The 17,858-nt window shown below is 47.5% G+C and overlaps 1 protein-coding gene across 8 annotated transcripts in view; it reads left to right on the plus strand.

Moving 5' to 3' along the window:
- CACNA1E (calcium voltage-gated channel subunit alpha1 E) overlaps positions 1-15,771 on the plus strand; it is a 453,931-nt gene extending 438,160 nt beyond the window's left edge. For 5 of the 8 annotated variants that reach the window (XM_074322331.1, XM_074322333.1, XM_074322337.1 and 2 more), the window contains 5 exons: positions 856-967; positions 3,668-3,796; positions 4,733-4,913; positions 5,784-5,974; positions 7,422-15,771. In XM_074322331.1, the coding sequence (XP_074178432.1) occupies positions 856-967; positions 3,668-3,796; positions 4,733-4,913; positions 5,784-5,974; positions 7,422-7,967 (1,159 nt within the window). In that variant the 3' untranslated portion in view covers positions 7,968-15,771. The remainder of the gene's footprint in view (positions 1-855; positions 968-3,667; positions 3,797-4,732; positions 4,914-5,783; positions 5,975-7,421) is intronic. The other 3 variants (XM_074322336.1, XM_074322334.1, XM_074322335.1) reach the window with 1 other exon arrangement.
- Positions 15,772-17,858: the final 2,087 nt, after the last annotated feature.

Genomic DNA, 17,858 nt, shown 5'->3' on the forward strand with positions numbered 1-17,858 from the left:
AGAGAGCTGCCGCCATTCACTGCCCCTCTTCCCAGGACGCTCACTCTGCATTCTTGAACAGGTCAAAGGGTCCCCTGGAGCAGTGAATGGCGGCAGCAGGCATATCTTTAGGAAGAGTGGCTGCCTCTTTGTCTCCTAACCAGCCCAGTGGTTCCCACTGGCTAAGAGTGTCTCTTATTAAACCAGTGGTTTAATAACAGACATCCTGTGACAGCTCTCCATACCTTTCATTCAGAGCCTCTAACCACTTGGCCGCCTTTGTCCCTGCCTTCGTCCCCACAGCCATCACCCCAGAGGTGGTCACCTCCTCAACACAACCTCTGACGTCTTCTGCCCAGTTTCGGGCACAAACACTTCCATAAATGTTCATGGCATTGAATTGTTTAGTTTGGCCAGGGATGTTGGCACAATAAAACCATATTCTTACTGAACGAGGAGGAACTTTTTTAAAAGACCGTGAGTGCTTAATATTTAAACAAACTGTTCAGTGTTTAAACCATGGCATTTTTCTGCCGAATGGAGACACTGAGCAGAAACAGGTTTACAATCTAGCTTTGGTCTTCCATATGGCTGAGCGTGACAAATGATGTCATTTGTCACAGATATGTTAGTCACCAGCAGAGTGATGAATGGCTCCAAATGCCGGGTGAAAACAGTGCTTTCTCTTTTCCAGTGTTTTGTTTTTGTTTTGTTTTTTAATTTTCTATTCTAGGGCCAGCACCTGTAAGTTACCAGGCTTACAAGTCAGCCAAGACTAAAGAGTGTTGCCCTGGGTGGGAAGTGGGAATGGGAGCGATGGCATGTCTGTTTCTCTCTCATGCGCACATTACCTGTGAATTTGGCGTTGTTTTCCAGGAGCGGCCGGAGTGCATACCCTGCGATGAGTCCGCTCTCCCCCCAGGAAATATTCCAGTTGGCTTGTATGGACCCAGCCGATGACGGACAGTTCCAGGAGCAGCAGTCTCTGGTGAATGAATGAGTTACATGACTTCAAAATAGTTCCCTGGTTTCCTGAGCCCGCCCACTCTCATTTTCAAATTTTCTTTCATGGCCACAATCCATCAGGAAAACCCTTTCTGATAGTCCAACCAATTACCCTGGGCGTTTCCTGCTGTGTCCCTTTCATAGCTGAGTTTCTGACAAATGCTTCCTCCTTTGGTTTTATAATCCCAGAGGCTCCTTATCTGCTGAAGGAATTTATGCCCTTAAGTGTCAGAAAATCTTGCCTTTGATAATGCTCTTTTAGCAAAAGCTTGGGGTATGCCTTGGAGAAACACAGGAATATCTGCCACCCCTGCCACCCCCGCCCCGCTCCCCACCCCCCGCCAGCCCCAAAATGATGGCATGGGGCAGGGTAGCATGACCAGCAGTGACAGCTGTCCGCCAGGAGATGCAGAAGCCACTCTGGCTTCTACTCGGTGTGGGTGCAGGCAGATTGACCCGTTTGGTCTCAATTCTGCAAGGTCAGATAGATTCTAAGAGAGGCCTGAAATCACTTTCCTGAGCCTCAAGTGTTTCATGGGCATAGCGGCAAAATTCCTGAGACGTCTATTGAGTGCAGTTTAAGCTTCAAGAAGAGAAGACAGATTGCACTTTAGGTTTTCCTGATACAAAAAGGTAAACAGTGATTCCCAAAGACAACAGACTTTACTTACCATTATGCTGAGTTCAAGAGCCACGACATCAAGTTCCCTCCCGAGCTGAGAATTCAAGTCCAAATGTTCAGTGGCCTGCAGAAAAAAAGACAAAACCCAACATTTGCAAACGTCCATAGACAGCTTGTACTGAGTTCCATGTCCATGTGCGTTTTTCTCTCCTGACCTGAGTCATCCTGAAGGGGTGACGTGGACCGCATGTCTGATGGAATGGGTACCTGTCAGAGGCGGCAAAACATTTCAGTAGCTCAAGCAGATGCCTGATTGCTGAGTCAGGGGACGTGCATGGTTGTTGGGGAGACCGCGGAACCAGACCCCCAGTGTGAGTGAGTGCTGAGGCGGGTAGGAACCCTTGGAGGAATTCACCTGCCTTCCTCTCTGAGGAACTTAGCTCCAAAGCCCAGAGACTACTTGGTACAGAGAGTTGGAGTCTTAAAAGGGCCTCTCGGCATTTTTTGGTGGGGAAAAAAACCCTCAATAATGTGTCCTTTCTTTCACAGGGAGATTTCTTTATCACACCGTCATTTCTGCGGGCTCCCCAGGGCTGAGCCGCAGTGCCAGGACTTTTGGATATGTGTTCATCTCATTGTCAGTACTGGTGTCTGTGATGCAATTCAGGTGTGCTACACACTCACCACTGTGTACTCCTGCCCATCCCTCGGGGGCCCCCTGCTCTCCGTCCTGAGGCGTGGCCGTGACATGTGTGTGTGTGTGTAGCCTGCAGTGTTGTTACCACATGTGTTTCGAGTCAGACCTATGTGCTATATAAAGCATGTACTGCAAACACCGTAACTTCCTCAAGTGCACACATCATGTGTCCCGGGAAGGCCGTCCTCCTATGGACACCAGAGACCGCTCAGCCAAATAGTCAAGGCTGACCTTTAGCAGTGCCCTATTCATGTACCCATGGTTTTAGGGTGCCATTTCCTAAAACATAAAACAGCCTTTTCTTTTTTTTCTGGTGTAATCTCCAAATGTCTAAGATATATCCTAGGTCTCTGTTTGATGGCCCATGAGAGCATTTGAGGCAGCTCCATTCTTTATGCAGTGACACTAGCTGTTTCTTTAGAATGTGTACATTTGCCAAACTGACATTCTTTGACCAGGAAAATAACACAATGGGTTGGACAGGACCTTAGAGATAGTCAATCCAACCTTCTAATGCTCTAGAGTAGCACAGCCCAATACACTAGCCACTGCCGTGTGGCAGTGGAGTACCTGAAATGTGGCTAGTCCAAATGGAGATATGCAAACAGTGGAAAATACATGCCAAGGTCAAAGACTGTGGTACCAAAAACATGTAAAAATGTCTCAATTTTTTATATTGATGACATGAGCATATTTGGATAAATTGAGTTACATAAAATATATGTTTGGTTTTCATGTTTCTTTTTACTTTTTCTAAATGCAGTTACTAGGAAATTTAAGATTACATAAGCGGTTTGCATTTTATTTCTATCGGACTGTACTAGTCTAGAGCATAGCTAACAGATGGCCACATGCACCTTTTTTTTTTTTTTTAGATGGTTTCAATCATAATGAAACTCTTAGCTAATAAAATCATGTGTCCTAAGGTCTGAGAAGATATATTTAACATCAGATATTGGTGAGTTTCCTTCGAATACTGGTTTCTATTTAATTGATAAATGGTTTCTTTAGATTGAAAGAATAAACCACACACTACCTACCAACTCTCAGAATGTACACTTCACATAAGCAAAAAGTCTTACTACCAATAATGTTCATTTACAAAGCTATAAAATCTGAACCATTGCTTAGCGATAAAATCAGGCGATACTGAAGTATCTCAGTCCATGAGAGCTTTCTGTTTGGGACATCTGGTAAACCACAGATCTGCCCATCTAGACATACATACATATAACTGAGACCTTGAAATGCAAGTCTCTCTTCTAAAAGCCATTCTTGCTATGGAGGAGTCAGAATCATCCACTGAACATGAGAAGCACTGAGGTGGAACCAAGTCCCACAAGCTTGGCTGTGTTTATTTCCAGGAGCCAGAGGTTAGTGAATTAAAAAGCGTGCAGCCCTCTAACCATGACATCTACCTTCCTCCGGACACCCAGGAGCATGCGGGATCTGGGAGGGCATCCTCTATGCCACGCCTGACCGTGGATCCCCAGGTAAAAGCAACCCCCATCTACCACATGCAGTGGCGTCCTGGGCTGCATTGAAGTGGTGGGTTATGAAAAAAACATCTGACATTTTCAGGTGAGCCTTTGACTTGCCCCACCCTTTTCCTCTAAGCAAAACCTGGCTCGTGGGCCTTCTCTGTAGAACCCACTCCTCCATAGTGTGCCTTCAATGAAGCCAGCAAGATGCCATAACCCACTCCAGATGAGCTCAATATCCTCAAGACTCAACCAGCCATGCAAAGGACTATTTTCCAGGACTTTCCCTGGGGAATTCTCCTTCCCTTTTTCCTTTCCTTGCTCCTCAAGCACATGCATAGTTACTCACACACAGCTCTGTCAGGACTGTCTGTCCTAACCAGTGCAGGCCATGCCTCATTTCTTTGTCTGTCCTGGCTTCTTTTTTCTGTCTGTCTGTCTTACATTAAGTTTTGACAGAGACAAGAAGTTTCTGTGGATTTGTTTAAACATCTGTGGCAAAGCAAAAATGCCCAGGATGGGGCTCGGGTGGGACAGATGATAGAGTGAGAGCAATGCATTCATAGTAGCTGCTCATGACGAGCCCTCCCAAGCTCGGGCCCTGTAGAGCAGGGCTGGCAAGAGTGAAAAACAAAAGCCCTGCTTCTTTCACGGTGTAGAAATTTTGACACTTGCCCTCACCTATGTCCAAGTGCCTAAGGTTCACTGCTTGCATAGTACACTCACTCGCTTGCTTTCCTGAGCCCTGGACCAGTCCCAGTGACATAAAGACATAACATAAAGACACTTTCTGGAACAACCTACTCCAGCTAAGGTCTGAGCAAGAGGGTGCCAAGGGAGGTGATGCTCTGCAATCTTCCACAATCCCAGTCCCACTTCTTTCTTACCTTTAGACCCTTTCAGTCATTAATCCATGCCTTGTGTTCCTCTGGCGGTTCCTACTTCCAGGTGGTCACAGACTCCAGCTCCATGAGACGTTCATTTTCCACTATTCGGGATAAGCGTTCAAATTCCTCATGGCTGGAGGAATTCTCCATGGAGCGAAGCAGTGAAAACACGTACAAGTCACGTCGCCGGAGTTACCACTCTTCCCTGCGGCTGTCAGCCCATCGCCTGAACTCGGACTCAGGTAAGGAGGTCTTCTTCGCTCTTCACCTTTTGGGCTCCTGCCCTGCTAGGCCGATTCTGGCAAGGACTGAAAATCTGTGGAACAGAATTCAGAGAAGAGTTGAGGAGAGGGAAGGAAGGAAGAATGCTCCTTACCAAAGGGGTGGGGAGAAGGGTTCCATATCTGACACACGCCCTGCAACAGGCCAAAGACCACTATATTTATCACGGCGGCCGACCAGATGCCCTCCTTCCAGAGATGGGCCATAGATGTCATTAGAATTGAAGATTCTCAGATAGCTTTCTGCAGAGCTATTCCTTAGGAATGTACATATTACAAACCCACCGACTCCACTTCAACCCAAGAAGTGCTACCCGGAATGGTTTTATGTATTGGGGTTTTCTTTGGTTTTCACTAAAGAAATCGGTAAAGAAAGCACTGACTTGCTCTGGACCACAGGGCCAGTAAGTGGCCGAACTGGGACTAGAACTGAAGGTCTCACCCTGGCATTACGTTAGCTGTGCCACAGAAGTTCATCGCAACTTCTTAATTCCTTTCTACTGGTGCCATCTTCCCCCTCAAAAGTTACGCACCCCTGTTTAGGACATAGAGAATTCGTGGGCCATACTGTTGGCAAAGATGCTAAATTGTGTCTTCGCATAAACGGAAGCAGAATTGATTACATCCTGTAACGTGCGTGTCTCTCCAGTGGCAGCTTGCACACTCCCCTTATCACACAAGCTTAATTCTTTGGTGTTGCTTCCCTTTTAGATCACCTGTTGACTGACATGCGTGGAGAAGCCAGGATCTTTAGGGACCGAGGCTCGAAGACTTTCTTTTCAGCAGCCAGTGTGGGCTGAGTTGTGATCAGTTGTTTGTCATCTCTCATAGGCCACAAGTCCGACACCCACCGCTCAGGGGGCAGAGAGCGAGGACGATCGAAAGAGCGAAAGCATCTTCTCTCTCCCGATGTGTCCCGCTGCAACTCAGAGGAGCGAGGGACCCAGGCCGACTGGGAGTCCCCAGAGCGTCATCAGTCCAGGTCTCCCAGTGAGGGCAGGTCACAGACCCCCAACAGACAGGTGAGCATGGAGAGGAAGCCGAGCCTCTGCAGAAAGGCAGGGAAAGGTGGTCTGTTAATGTTAGGTGCAAAATGGGGGCATGCAGCACCCCACAGAACCCCGGTTCACAGAAAACAACCACCACTGTGCATAGGGCTTAGCTCCTTAATGCTGTGTACTCAGAAGCGATAGGAATTCATAGAAAACCAGATAGTCCCCCAAGAACAAGAAAGACAATGGTGGCTCATTCCACCCTGGGCCTCAGAACGCTGAGGTACAAAGTCACAAGAGGTAAGTTCACAAATAGCCAGCTGTAGGAGGAGAGGATGGTGTTTTAGCCAGAAAATGGCCTTGGCTCTGTGGCATGATCCTTCATATTAGTTGGAATGGTGGCTCACCTCGCAGCACAGCCTTCCTAAGTCAGATTGACTCGTTTACCAAGCTTCCAGCCACCCCAAGAGGTAGACCATCTGTGTCCTTCCGGCCTGTTGCTGAAACACCAGTCTGTGCCTAAGAAATAACTGCCATTCTCTGCTTTCCTCATGATGCCTCTCGGGCCAGCCCTTCCCTCTCCTCAAGGCTCTCAGCCCGGAAGGGAGACCCGCTCAACAGCAACGAGCCTGTGGGGACAGGGGGCGTAAGGGGGGGCGCGGGGGGCTGGGACTTTTAGAGACCAACGCTGTTGGGAAGTGAACTTCTAGAGCAGTGATTTTCCAGTTCTAGTGCAGAACAGAATCACCTGTGGCTTCTTAAAACTGCACATTTCTGGGACCTCAAAGATGCTGTTTCAGTAGTGAAACCCAGGATTCTGCCTTTGGAAGGACCCTTCCCCAGGAGAGTTGGAGCAGGTGGTGCACAGGTCACTCACACCTCCAGAAACTGTCCTGAAGATCCATTTATCACCACCTGGGCTCAGGGACCCTTGGGAATAGGTGAGCAGGTCAAGTAAGGCCCGAATCAGCAGCTGAGGGTGGAGAAGCTGAGTTAACCTCAGCGAGCCACGGAAAACATGGAGGCAGAAGGGGACGTGAGGGAAGGTATCTGCCATTCCCTCAGCCCCACTTCCCGACACAGCAGCTGCAGAGCCTGCGTTTACCTTCCACGTTGTTGTCTTTCTATCAATGTGCCACTTGTTACATAGACAGAGCTTCCGGGTCAGCAGCACCGGGGAGCTTGTAGGAAATGCAGAGTTTCAGGCCTCAGCTCTTCAGAGCCCATGGCCATAGCTGAACAAGACTCCCAGAAAATCATAACCGTGCTGAGTTGCCATGCCCCAGTCTCGCGGGTGTTGGCTTCTCACCCTCCTATCATCCCTGTATCCCTAAGTGGATGTGACTGACAGCAGAGGGGACCCCCAGCTCAGACTCCTGCCCTAGAATTCAGACTCCCAGGGCTCTCTGTGGGCAGGGTCCCAAGTAGGGATCCTGCCACGCTCAGTCTCTCATGCCATGTCTCTCCTGCTGTCCAGGGCACGGGTTCCTTGAGTGAAAGCTCCATCCCCTCCATGTCTGACACCAGCACCCCAAGAAGAAGTCGTCGGCAGCTGCCCCCAGTCCCTCCGAAGCCTCGGCCCCTCCTTTCCTACAGCTCCCTGATCCGACATGCGGGGAGCATCTCACCCCCAGCTGATGGAAGCGAGGGCAGCTCCCCATTGACCTCCCAAGCCCTGGAGAGCAATGACGCCGCCGGCGTGCCCGAGGCGTCCAGCTCCCGGCACACGCGGCAGGGCCAGCACCCTTCCCCACAGCGCTACATCTCCGAGCCCTACCTGGCCTTGCACGAAGACTCCCACACCTCAGACTGTGGCGAGGAGGAGACGCTCACCTTCGAAGCAGCCGTGGCCACCAGCCTGGGCCGTGCCAACACCATCAGCTCAGCCCCGCCCCTGCGGCACAGCTGGCAGATGCCCAATGGGCACTATCGGCGGCGGAGGCGTGGGGGGCCGGGGCCGGGCATGATGTGTGGCGCTGTCAGCGACCTCCTGAGTGACACGGAAGAAGATGACAAATGCTAGAGGCTGCTCCCCCCTCCGATGCATGCTCTTCTCTCACACGGAGAAACCCAAGACCGAATTGGGAAGCCGGTGCGGCCCGGGGGGGAGGAAGAGGGAGGAAGAAGATGGAGGGACACCGTGCGTTATCAGAGAAGAGGAAGGAAAGGACCAAAGGCAAACCAGTCAAACCCACCACATTGCAAGATGGCCACTGCCATAGTTCTGCCTCTTTGCTGGGGAAAGAAACTACAAGAACATGGAGGGTCATTCCCATGGGAGAGGGGACGGCAGGATGGCCTGCTTCTACTGCCCCTTCCCACTTTTCTAAGAGCCGTGGAGGAATCGAGCTGGCCTGTTTCTACACCCATTGCCCTAAGAGGCCTGGAAGACTTTTGGCCTCTTTAACTGGGGAGCTATGGAGACCACAGGAGAAGAGTCTCCTTCCTCCCTCGCCAGCACCATTGTCACCAGGCCAATTGCTGCAGCCTCCCGTGCATCACCCTGTGGCTTGCTTCCCCAAAGAAGCAGAGACTCAGTCCAGGAGCACCCGATACCAAGAGGAGGGGCAGGGAGGGAGGAAAAGCTGACGTGGGGGTCAGGATGCTGTGGCGGCAGCACGGGCTGGTCTGGATGAGCAAAGCCATAGCCCGGCAGCCCACACTGTGGCGGAGAGGGTCAAAGAAGCAGAGAGCCGGTGGTGCTGGCCTGTCACCCACGCAGTAGGTGCTTTGAGTGTTAGAATAAGCTAAGGAGGTCCCCCAGGGTCCACAGATGTGCCTGGGGCTCAGGTAAGGGTGAGATTTTCAAAGTCTTTACCACCCATATGGCCAGGGCACCAGCTGATGAGAATGGAGTCCGGCCTTAGTGCTGGAGCCCCGTGTCATGCCTCAGCCCCCGTGATGCTGGTCATGGGGAGCCCTGAGGGAGGGGTCAGTGTGGCAGGGGCACTTAAGGGACTCCAGGCAGAGTCTGTGTTCCCACCAGCACAGAAGTAATTCAGTATGGGGAACAGTGCTGAGGCAGCACATACTGGCCGGAAATCAGCTCAGACTCTGGTCTAGGAGGCAGCAGGAACAGTGCTATGCCAGGGGCCCAGCCTTCCCGGCCATCCCCAGACAGGACAGCCTGTCCAAGGTGGGCCACACGTCCGCTAGTAGGAACTTCTTGGAGGGGACAGATTGAAAGAAAAGCGGCTTTGGGGAGAGGGGCAGAGTTCACCGAGGACCTCCTGCAAGGGGGGACCCTCCGTCTGGAGCTCCTACCGCTGGTTTGTGGTTGAGGGTCAGTGTGTCAGGAAACGTTCGTAAATATACCTCAGCTTAGACCTGGGCTGATCCTTCTAGCAAAGCAGGCTCTGATGGGGCCTTGTCACATTGTGTGACAAGACTGGGGCCCTGACTATTTCTTTCTCTGGGCCAGGACTATGCTTTACCCCCTCCCCAGAGTAAAAGCTGAGCAGAAGACAGCCTCAGGCTATCCCTCAAAACTCAGAAGCATTGAGAAAAAGAGCCCTTACTTGGCAAATCGGTGTTCCTTTAGTATCATTGTGCATTTGGCAGAATATCATTGTCTTTACCTGGTAGAAATGGACCGTCCCTTAAGTCCCTCCCCAGTCCCCCAGCACCATCACAGCAGGTGGAAGGGTCCCCTGGAGAAAAGTGCCAGGCAGGGCCCTCCTTCCCAGCCAGGAGCAGATGGGCCCGGAGGCTTCTGGGCTGAGATCACAGTGGATAAACACGTTTCTCCTCCTCCAGACCAGACTCCGCCTCTTAGGTAGGAGCAGTCTGGGGCTATTATTTTTCTTACGAAGTTTTGCTTTTTGGGTTTTTTTGGGGTTTTTTTTTCTCCCAGTTGAAATAAGGCATTGCCACATCAGCTCTGAAAAGCCAACCCTGTGGCTGCAAATTCATTTGCCATGGCCCTGCCTTCTCTTTTAGAGATTAATGGAGCCTCAGGACCCTCGGCCCACCCCCAAACCAAAGTCGTCCCAGGGCAGGAGAGCAATGAGGCAGAGAGGAAGGCCGCCCCCCGTCTCAGACCCTCTTCCATTTTCCTCTCCCACTAGGCCGTCGCTGGGCATGTGAATATGACGATACAACACCCGAGTCCTGACAGGCGTGATTGTTACATAAGACTCTGACGCTGGGCCTTGTATCCTAAAGGTTCCCTCTGCTCAGCGTCATTTCATGCCAAAGTGTTGCTATGGGCAGCCTTGTGTGCACAAAATTGCTTTCTTCCACCTTGGAAACGCAGCTTGCCCTAGGGACAGCACTACAACAGGATGGCCATTCTGAGCCAACCAGTCTATTGCTTTGTTTTGAGAAAGGGAATTGAAGTGATAACCTTGAGCCATTTCAACAGTAGGAGAAATTTGGGCTGGCAGAGCACTTAACCGGAAATGGAATCTGCCTCCAAACAGCATTGCAAACACTAAATGTCCTGTGCCAGGAAACCGTCCTGGACACCGGAACACCTTACACACACATACATTTGAGTCCTGATTCAAGAGGCAGAAAGTAGACATGGTCCTCTGACCAATCACCTGGGTTTTTTATTCTCGTTCCAGTAAACATATGAATTCTTTTATTCAGCTTCCCTTGACCAAGAAATCAGGTTTCTCATCCCATAGCCTGCCTTTTCCTTTCTAGTAATACCGTAATACCAGAAAATAAAAGAATTTTCTGCTACGTCACAGAACTCATTATCAGAATCATCTAACAGTTTCCTTCTGCCTCTGATTAAACGTCAACTCCAACTTCCCTCGAATAGCTGGCCAGGATATTCCTTCCTGGGGAGCAGATTCTGCCTCTTCTTTTTCCCTTGAAGAGGCCCCTTTAGATCTCAAACCCTTGCTTCCATTTGGATTAAAAATCATGGCAGCAGCTTGAGAAATTCCAAGCAAACGAGGATGACTGCCTGTGTTGAGATACACAGCACGATACATTGAGAACTTACTGGAGGTCCCTTCCGAAGAATCTTGAGCTACCTGTCGAGGTTCCCATGCTAATCTCAGTCTTCAGCATCTCCTAACACAAGAGAGACTAGGAGAGTGTGTGACCCCGGACTGCCAGGCGACCTTCAGACATGAACTCTAGAGTCCAGATCATGGTTCCCTCTTACAAGGCCAGGGTCAGGAAGGAAGGGTGGTACCCTTGAGTGTCCCCCAGGCTCAACATGAGCCATTGACTCAATTGCCCGATGTGGCCTATTCATCCATTCTTCTAGCTGAAGAACCTTTTTCTATTGTGGGCTTCCCCGCTCCCCTGCGGGATACTGAGATCATTGAGACCATGTCTCCGAAGCTGAACTCCAGATGTTCTGGAGTTTGCCCTCCCGTGACTCTCAGGCCACAAGGGAAGACCCCATATTCCACAGCCCTGCCAGCATCTCTTTCCCTACACACATTCACCCCGCATAGAGCCAGTGCGATGAACCCAAGTGCCCTCTGTTCTCCATCCCAGCCCTTGTTTTGCTGCATGTTAACACTGATTCAACGCCTAAAATGGCTAGATCCATCCAATCCAGGATTATTTGCTGACATGCCTGCCTGCCTGCCTCTGCTACACTCCCTGCTATTGGAGAATGCTTCATTCTCCCGAAATATAGTTGGGAACTCAACACGTGATACCTCCCAAGATGATTCAAAATGATGTAAGGTGCAGGATTGGTGGGGTGTGGGGGGAGTATGTATGAAAAATCCACATGCTCAAGGAAAGCCCACTGCAGGGACATTAGGTCTCTCCTGGCATAAGGGAACACAATTTAATAATTTGGGTTTCTTAAAGGAAGTTCTCAATTTTTCATTACATCTTATTTGTAAAGCCTGCTCTGGATGTCTCATTTTGGGACAAACTATTTCTTTAGTGGGTCAAGCCAGGGATAAATTGAGAGATTCTTTAATTTCTCAGCCTAGTTATAATATATAAATATTACGAGGTTGTATTTAAAAAAAAAAAAAAAGCATATGTATAGCAGGAAAGGATTTTGTGAGACTTGAACGTTAAGGAACTTCCACTGCTGTTTTTGTCACCTTTATGTGTTGTGTTTTGAGACCCTCCAAGGCCTGGTATAGACTCTTCCTCACTTGCTTTTCTCACCCGTCTGTCTGTCCTTCCCTCCTGGATTCCAGGACATTGAGCACCAGCCAGGAAACTCAGGAGAGGATGTTGTGACACAGGAAAGAAGGAAGAAGTAGGCCCCTTGCCAGTGGCCAGTCAGAGCATACCGGTTTAACTCCAGATGAGAGCCCCGTAAGGAATCAGGTCCAGGTTTGGATACTATATATCCACCCTGAGACTCTTATTTTGACAAAAGCCAGATGAAATGAACTCAGGTGTCCCGACCTAACCTATCCGTGAAGTGATCAGAGGCAGTCCCACAGGACTAAGCACGGCCTGTATTAGCAACTTCATCCTTTTGATTTTTGTGGTTTCCTCCCTGAACTGCCTAGTACATCACAGCCAGGCCTAACCCCACAGAGGAGGGGCCGATGGCCTCTCTGCTGGCTGCAGTAACAGGCCCAGCTACACACTGCTGGGGTGATTTGTCAGCTGTCACCTGCTGTTTCTCACCCAGTCAGAGAAATGGACACACCATGTGGGGGGACAAAAGACCAGGCGCAGAAACAACCATCTTTGGTTTCTGATGGCCATCTTTTCCTTCACTTGAATCCTTTCTGCTTTGACCCTCTGTGGCTTATGCATCCCAGAGAGATCACTGTAAACCAAAGATAACAGATTTACAGATTGTTCCAACCTACGCTAAGGGCCTGGAAAACTTCTCTTTAACAAAACTCAAGCCAGTTAGTTGAGACGTGGGAGTGGGACTAACAACAGTCTGATCACATTGCTGGGGAGGCTGGGGTGCCCCCAAACTGCCCTTCTCCTCCCTCCCCCCGTGCCACGCATACGGAAGGCTTGTATCTTGAGCTTCTAAATGCAAAAAGAGATTTTATAATAAGCCATGCTACCGTGTAAATACAGTATTGAGGTTTGAATCCTTATTTCTGAGGTTTGAAAGAGTTGACTAGATCAAGTAAAAAGAGGTAAGGGGATTCATGTTTATGTTGGAGGGGTTGTTGAGCGCTTGGTTTTTTATGACAGACCTGTTCTAGAAGAGCAAAGAAGGATAAATGTGTGCTCTGTGGTATTTCTGAATCAGCTTCTCTTTAGGAATCAACTTTTGTCAAATTTAATGATGTGATATTTGCATCGAAAATCTAAGGTTATTCAGAACCAGCTCCAGCTCCTCTCACTGGCTTTCTTTGTCTTTCTCCTTTTGTCTAAGCCTCTGTCAGCTGTTTCTCTGTCCCTATCTCTGTCTCTTCCTCTCGGGACTTAAAATATAATCTAGATTAATGAAAAAACTGCCTGAAAATTTAGGGAAGACCAAGGAAATAATAGAATGGATATAGGAGTTTTTCAGGACATCTTTAACCAATAAATACAAAATTTATGTCTTGATCAGAAGGTGAAAAAATTTTTAAACAGAATAGTAATCTGGTAAATGATAATTATTGGGAGTCAAAAATAAAAACGTATGTTCCAGCTTTCCACACAAACTTATGTTTTCAGCAAGGAGTTCCCTACTTTCCCCCGTTAGGAAAATGGAAACACTAATGCTTGGCTCGTTCGTGGGTGTGTCAGGTGTTTGTAAGTAAGTTAATAACTCATTGGTTAAAGCTCTTCGTTTCCACAAATTGATTTGGAAAAAAACCTTCACTCCTTGTATCCCATGAAGGACCTATGAAATTCTTGCCGTTGCTATGACATTTAATTTTTTAAAGAAACAATGTTTAATGAAACCTGAATCCAGGATTTGGTTTCATTTCACGTTCTGTCCTTCCTGTTTTCCCTTCCCCTTTTTCTTAGCTTTCTAACAGCAATCAGATTTTTTTTTTTTTTTTTTCTAAATCCAGGAAGGAAGTTGAGTTTTCACGCTCAGAGCTTCCCAGTAGCTTCTCTTTGTGGACATGTAGGCCACTGTTAGATCAAATACCCACAAGCTAGCACTTAGGGTCTTCAGCAAGACTTCTTCTCCCACTCAGCAGTGGAAACCTGAATAAGTCAGTCTCTGTCTCTCTGTCTCTGTCTCTGTCTCTCTCTCTCTCTCTCTCTCTTTCTCTCTCTCTCTCTCTCTCTCGCATTCAGAGATAGTAATATCAGAGATAGGGATGGATTGCTCTCTATATTCTGGAGTCAGATCCCAGAATTTGTGCCAGGTAGTGCCAGTTTCTTCTCGGTTCACTCAGAGGAGGGCCCCAAAACCGAAAGCAAACTACATCAGTCGGAGCTGCCAAGTCCGAGTTTAACCTTATTTGGTGACTCAATTTACTCTGATTTCTGAGTGGTACAAGGACCACTGCTCAGAGCAAGTCTACTAGAAATCTTCACAAGGGATGAACAGGAAAAACACACTCCAAAATTTCAAAGTGCCATTAATCAATTTTTAAAAACAAAGGAAATAAGAAAATAGGGCTAAACAATGTAATCTAACTGTCAATTAAAGCATACAGTAGTCCTGGCCTGCATTGCATTTGCTAAGGAGCTATATAACATTAAGCAGATCCCAGCAGATTTAGTAAAAACATAGGTATTGAATTTTAATGGCTACCAATGGAGATAATATATTTAGCCTGCAGGCCAAACTTCAATCAGTGTTTTTCTATCCTGGTGTTTTGTGACCAAGCCAATATTTATACAAAGCCACCCTAAGTGCTGCAATTGCAGAGGAACCTTCCTTCCTTGGTGGCATTAGAGAACAGTCCAACTCCACTCAAACTGACTCCAAGATTTGGAACTCACCCAGAAAAACAAATGGAGGAGAAAAATCTAATGCACCAAGTGTGCATGGCATTTCACAGCTGGGAAAATGGGGTAGCGGCTAGGAAGGCAGCTATAGAACAATGACAGGGTGAGGTGGACAGTACCAGCCAGTCCCAGGAAGTCTTAGAGGTGTGTGACCTGGGCTGCTCTTTTATACCAGCTCACAGGTCAGCTTGTCAGCTTGCTGCTGGATTCAGAGGCGTTCTTTCTGTTCATCTCACCTAGGCTGGTGGATTTAAAGGCCTCAGAGCCTTAATCCCTGAAAAAACGTTTCCAGATCAGGCAGATGGAGAGAAAGGGGTTTCTTGCTTTAAAGCAGCCCGAAGACAATCTCTATGACGTTAGCAACTCTTCAGGATAGTAGTGCCAACAGTGGAGAGAGATCATCGATCTTCCCAGTGGGGAAGTGCCACGGGGGAGGAGAGGGGCCTTGCGTGGGACGGGATGAGCGTCATCAGAACTAGATTTCAAACTCTGCAGGCGGCACCGGTACTAGCCTCAAAGAACAGCATTGCCAGAGGTAGAGGTAGACGACAGGCTGTCCAGGCCATGCTCTTTGTCCTTTGGGACCCAAGGTCAGGCCATGCCCTCCTTAGTTTGCTCTTAGAGGATGAGCATGTAAGATGAGATCAACAGGGAAACGGGTGCTCTGCCTCAGGCTGTTACAACGCTGCCACCCGCATCACAAAACACGTGTGAGTCAAGGCGCATGAGACACTTCCTTTTAGGCAGCACCCACTGTGGTGTGCCAGCCTGATGCCCCTTCAATAACAGTGTTTGAATGGCAGCCAGTGCTGGCCCACCCGGGGTATCGGTGCATCTCTCCTAAAGCCAGAGTTCAGCACTGCATGTTGACCAGGCGGATATTCTGTAATATAAATGCTCGTTTGGATCCAAAAGGAAAACCATTAAAACAAAATAAATGAAAGATGAACAACTTTAATGTTTTTTTCGGGGGGGTCAAAGAAAAGAATAAATAAAACTTTGTTGTAAAGAATGAATCAGCCTGCTGCCCCTCATTCGATTTGTTTTGTTTGTTCCCTATAATGAGAGAGAACGGGAGTGACGTTTTGCCAGGACTCGTGGGGTAAGTGGGCAGCAGGTTCTGTAGTGCGGTGCGTTGACATCTGCTCAGCCCAGCTAGTTATGAGGCATTCCAGAGTTTCTCAAAGTTCCAAGGACACCCAAGCCTTGAAAGACTTTCTTTTAATTCTTTTATTAAGTGCCCTTGTCTTGGAGGAAAGAAAAAAAAAATAGGCTCCAGACAAACTGATTCCTTGAAAATGTTGAGATTTTCGGATCAGAAATACATTATCTCCAGGTCTGGAGTTTAAAAGGAGGCCCCAAATCTCTTTATGGAAGACGGGGCTCCAGGGCTATAAGAACGATCGCCAGCCCCCTCGCCAAAAAGTGGGGAGAGTTATGGGGCATTAGCGTAGCTGTCAATTTCAGGAAGGAGCCGACTTCCTGAGACTTGAGAGATGCTGTCCATTCTTTCCTTCTGCCTGTGTCACTCCTCATTTACTTCCTCATAACAGCTTCCTTAATAAAAGGAAAGAAGCAGTGCCTGGGTGCACTGTTCCTTCTGATTCTCCTTTCTGAGGACAACTTTCTGTCCTGCTCCCTGAGGAAACAATGTCTTCTAAGTCTCGTGTTGGGTTGATTATTTTAATCTGAATAATTATTGATTTAATAGAAACCAACATTCTAGGATAAGTCCCCCATTTCTGTAGTTCAATCAAAGATGGGTTCTCAAGCCTTAAGATAGGACTTTTTTAAGAATTACCTTATCATCAAAACCATCTAAAAATGTGGTGGGTTGTCAAATGGTCAGCGTCCTTGGAGGCTGGATTGGAAATCTCCAAGATCTTGTTCAATTCAGATTTTGTGTTGTTTTCCAATCCTAATCTCTTTCCCATAGCTTCCATCTCCATTGGAGTTGGAAAGACAGATTTGAAGACTAGTTTTCCCTAACTTCACACTTTTATGGGATGACTAATTGGTTTGTTTGGGCAAAGGTTGGTTTGTAAGGAATTTTTACAATGATTGACGTGTGTGTTTTTTTGTTTTTTCCTTCCTAATCTAGACTTGTAGGTCCATAGTATTTCCCAGGGTAATGGTACTAGGAAACACATAAAAAAATAAAAATATTATGACCTTCTCTCTGGTGTTTCTGCGTTATGATTCTGAGCATCTATTGGTTACCCTAACACAATATGTCTCTTCACCAAAATCTTGCCTCTAGGATATTACAAACTTGTCTTAATACCACATTCTTTTGCTAATTCGCAAAACCCAAACCAAGACTTCAGTTCCTTAAACACAAAATATTGGGACAAGTCACAGGTGTATGTGTCTCGAGAACACTTGAAACAGGAGGCAACAAAGAGAAGGAAGAGATTACAGGCTATAAATGCAAGTTCTGGGGTCAGACCCAACTGAATCAAATCTATACACCTCTATTCATTAACTCTGTGCCCTTGAACAAGCCACGTAACCTAAAACTTACTTTGTTCATCTTTAAAACGGGAACAATGGGAATGACTATCTCATAGTGGTCGTATAGAATGGACAAGTTATCACATATTAAGAGAACAGCCAGTGTCTGCATCATAATAGGCATTCAATAAAAGTCAGGTGCCACCATCACTGTCATCGTCGCATAAAGTACATGCCCCAGACCCGAGGAACTGAACCCTTCAGAGGCACTTTCTAAGTGGAAGGGTGTGCCGAGTGGGTGTTCCCCTTCTGTTAGCCAAACACAGAGAACTATTTGATCCTCAGACAGGTTTCTAAGGAAAAGGAAATAAATTAGCTTTAAAAATCAACCAAATGATTATTATATATTTTTAAATAGTGTCTCTACTCTCGTCTCAGACACAAGCCCTAATTTGCTTATTCTTCACTTCTAATTTCCATATTCATTTAATCACAAAATGGGAGAAACATTAGTGAGAGATAGTAATTGTAAAAGGAGCAATAAAGTTAATGGCAGCATTAAAAATACTGTACACATATAAACAGCAATATTCAAGGCAATTTGAAATATCAAGTAACTCAAATTAATGGCGCACATAAGTGAATCATA

The sequence above is a fragment of the Rhinolophus sinicus genome, linkage group LG17 (assembly GCF_036562045.2).
Source record: "Rhinolophus sinicus isolate RSC01 linkage group LG17, ASM3656204v1, whole genome shotgun sequence".
Classification (NCBI taxonomy): Eukaryota; Metazoa; Chordata; class Mammalia; order Chiroptera; family Rhinolophidae; genus Rhinolophus; species Rhinolophus sinicus.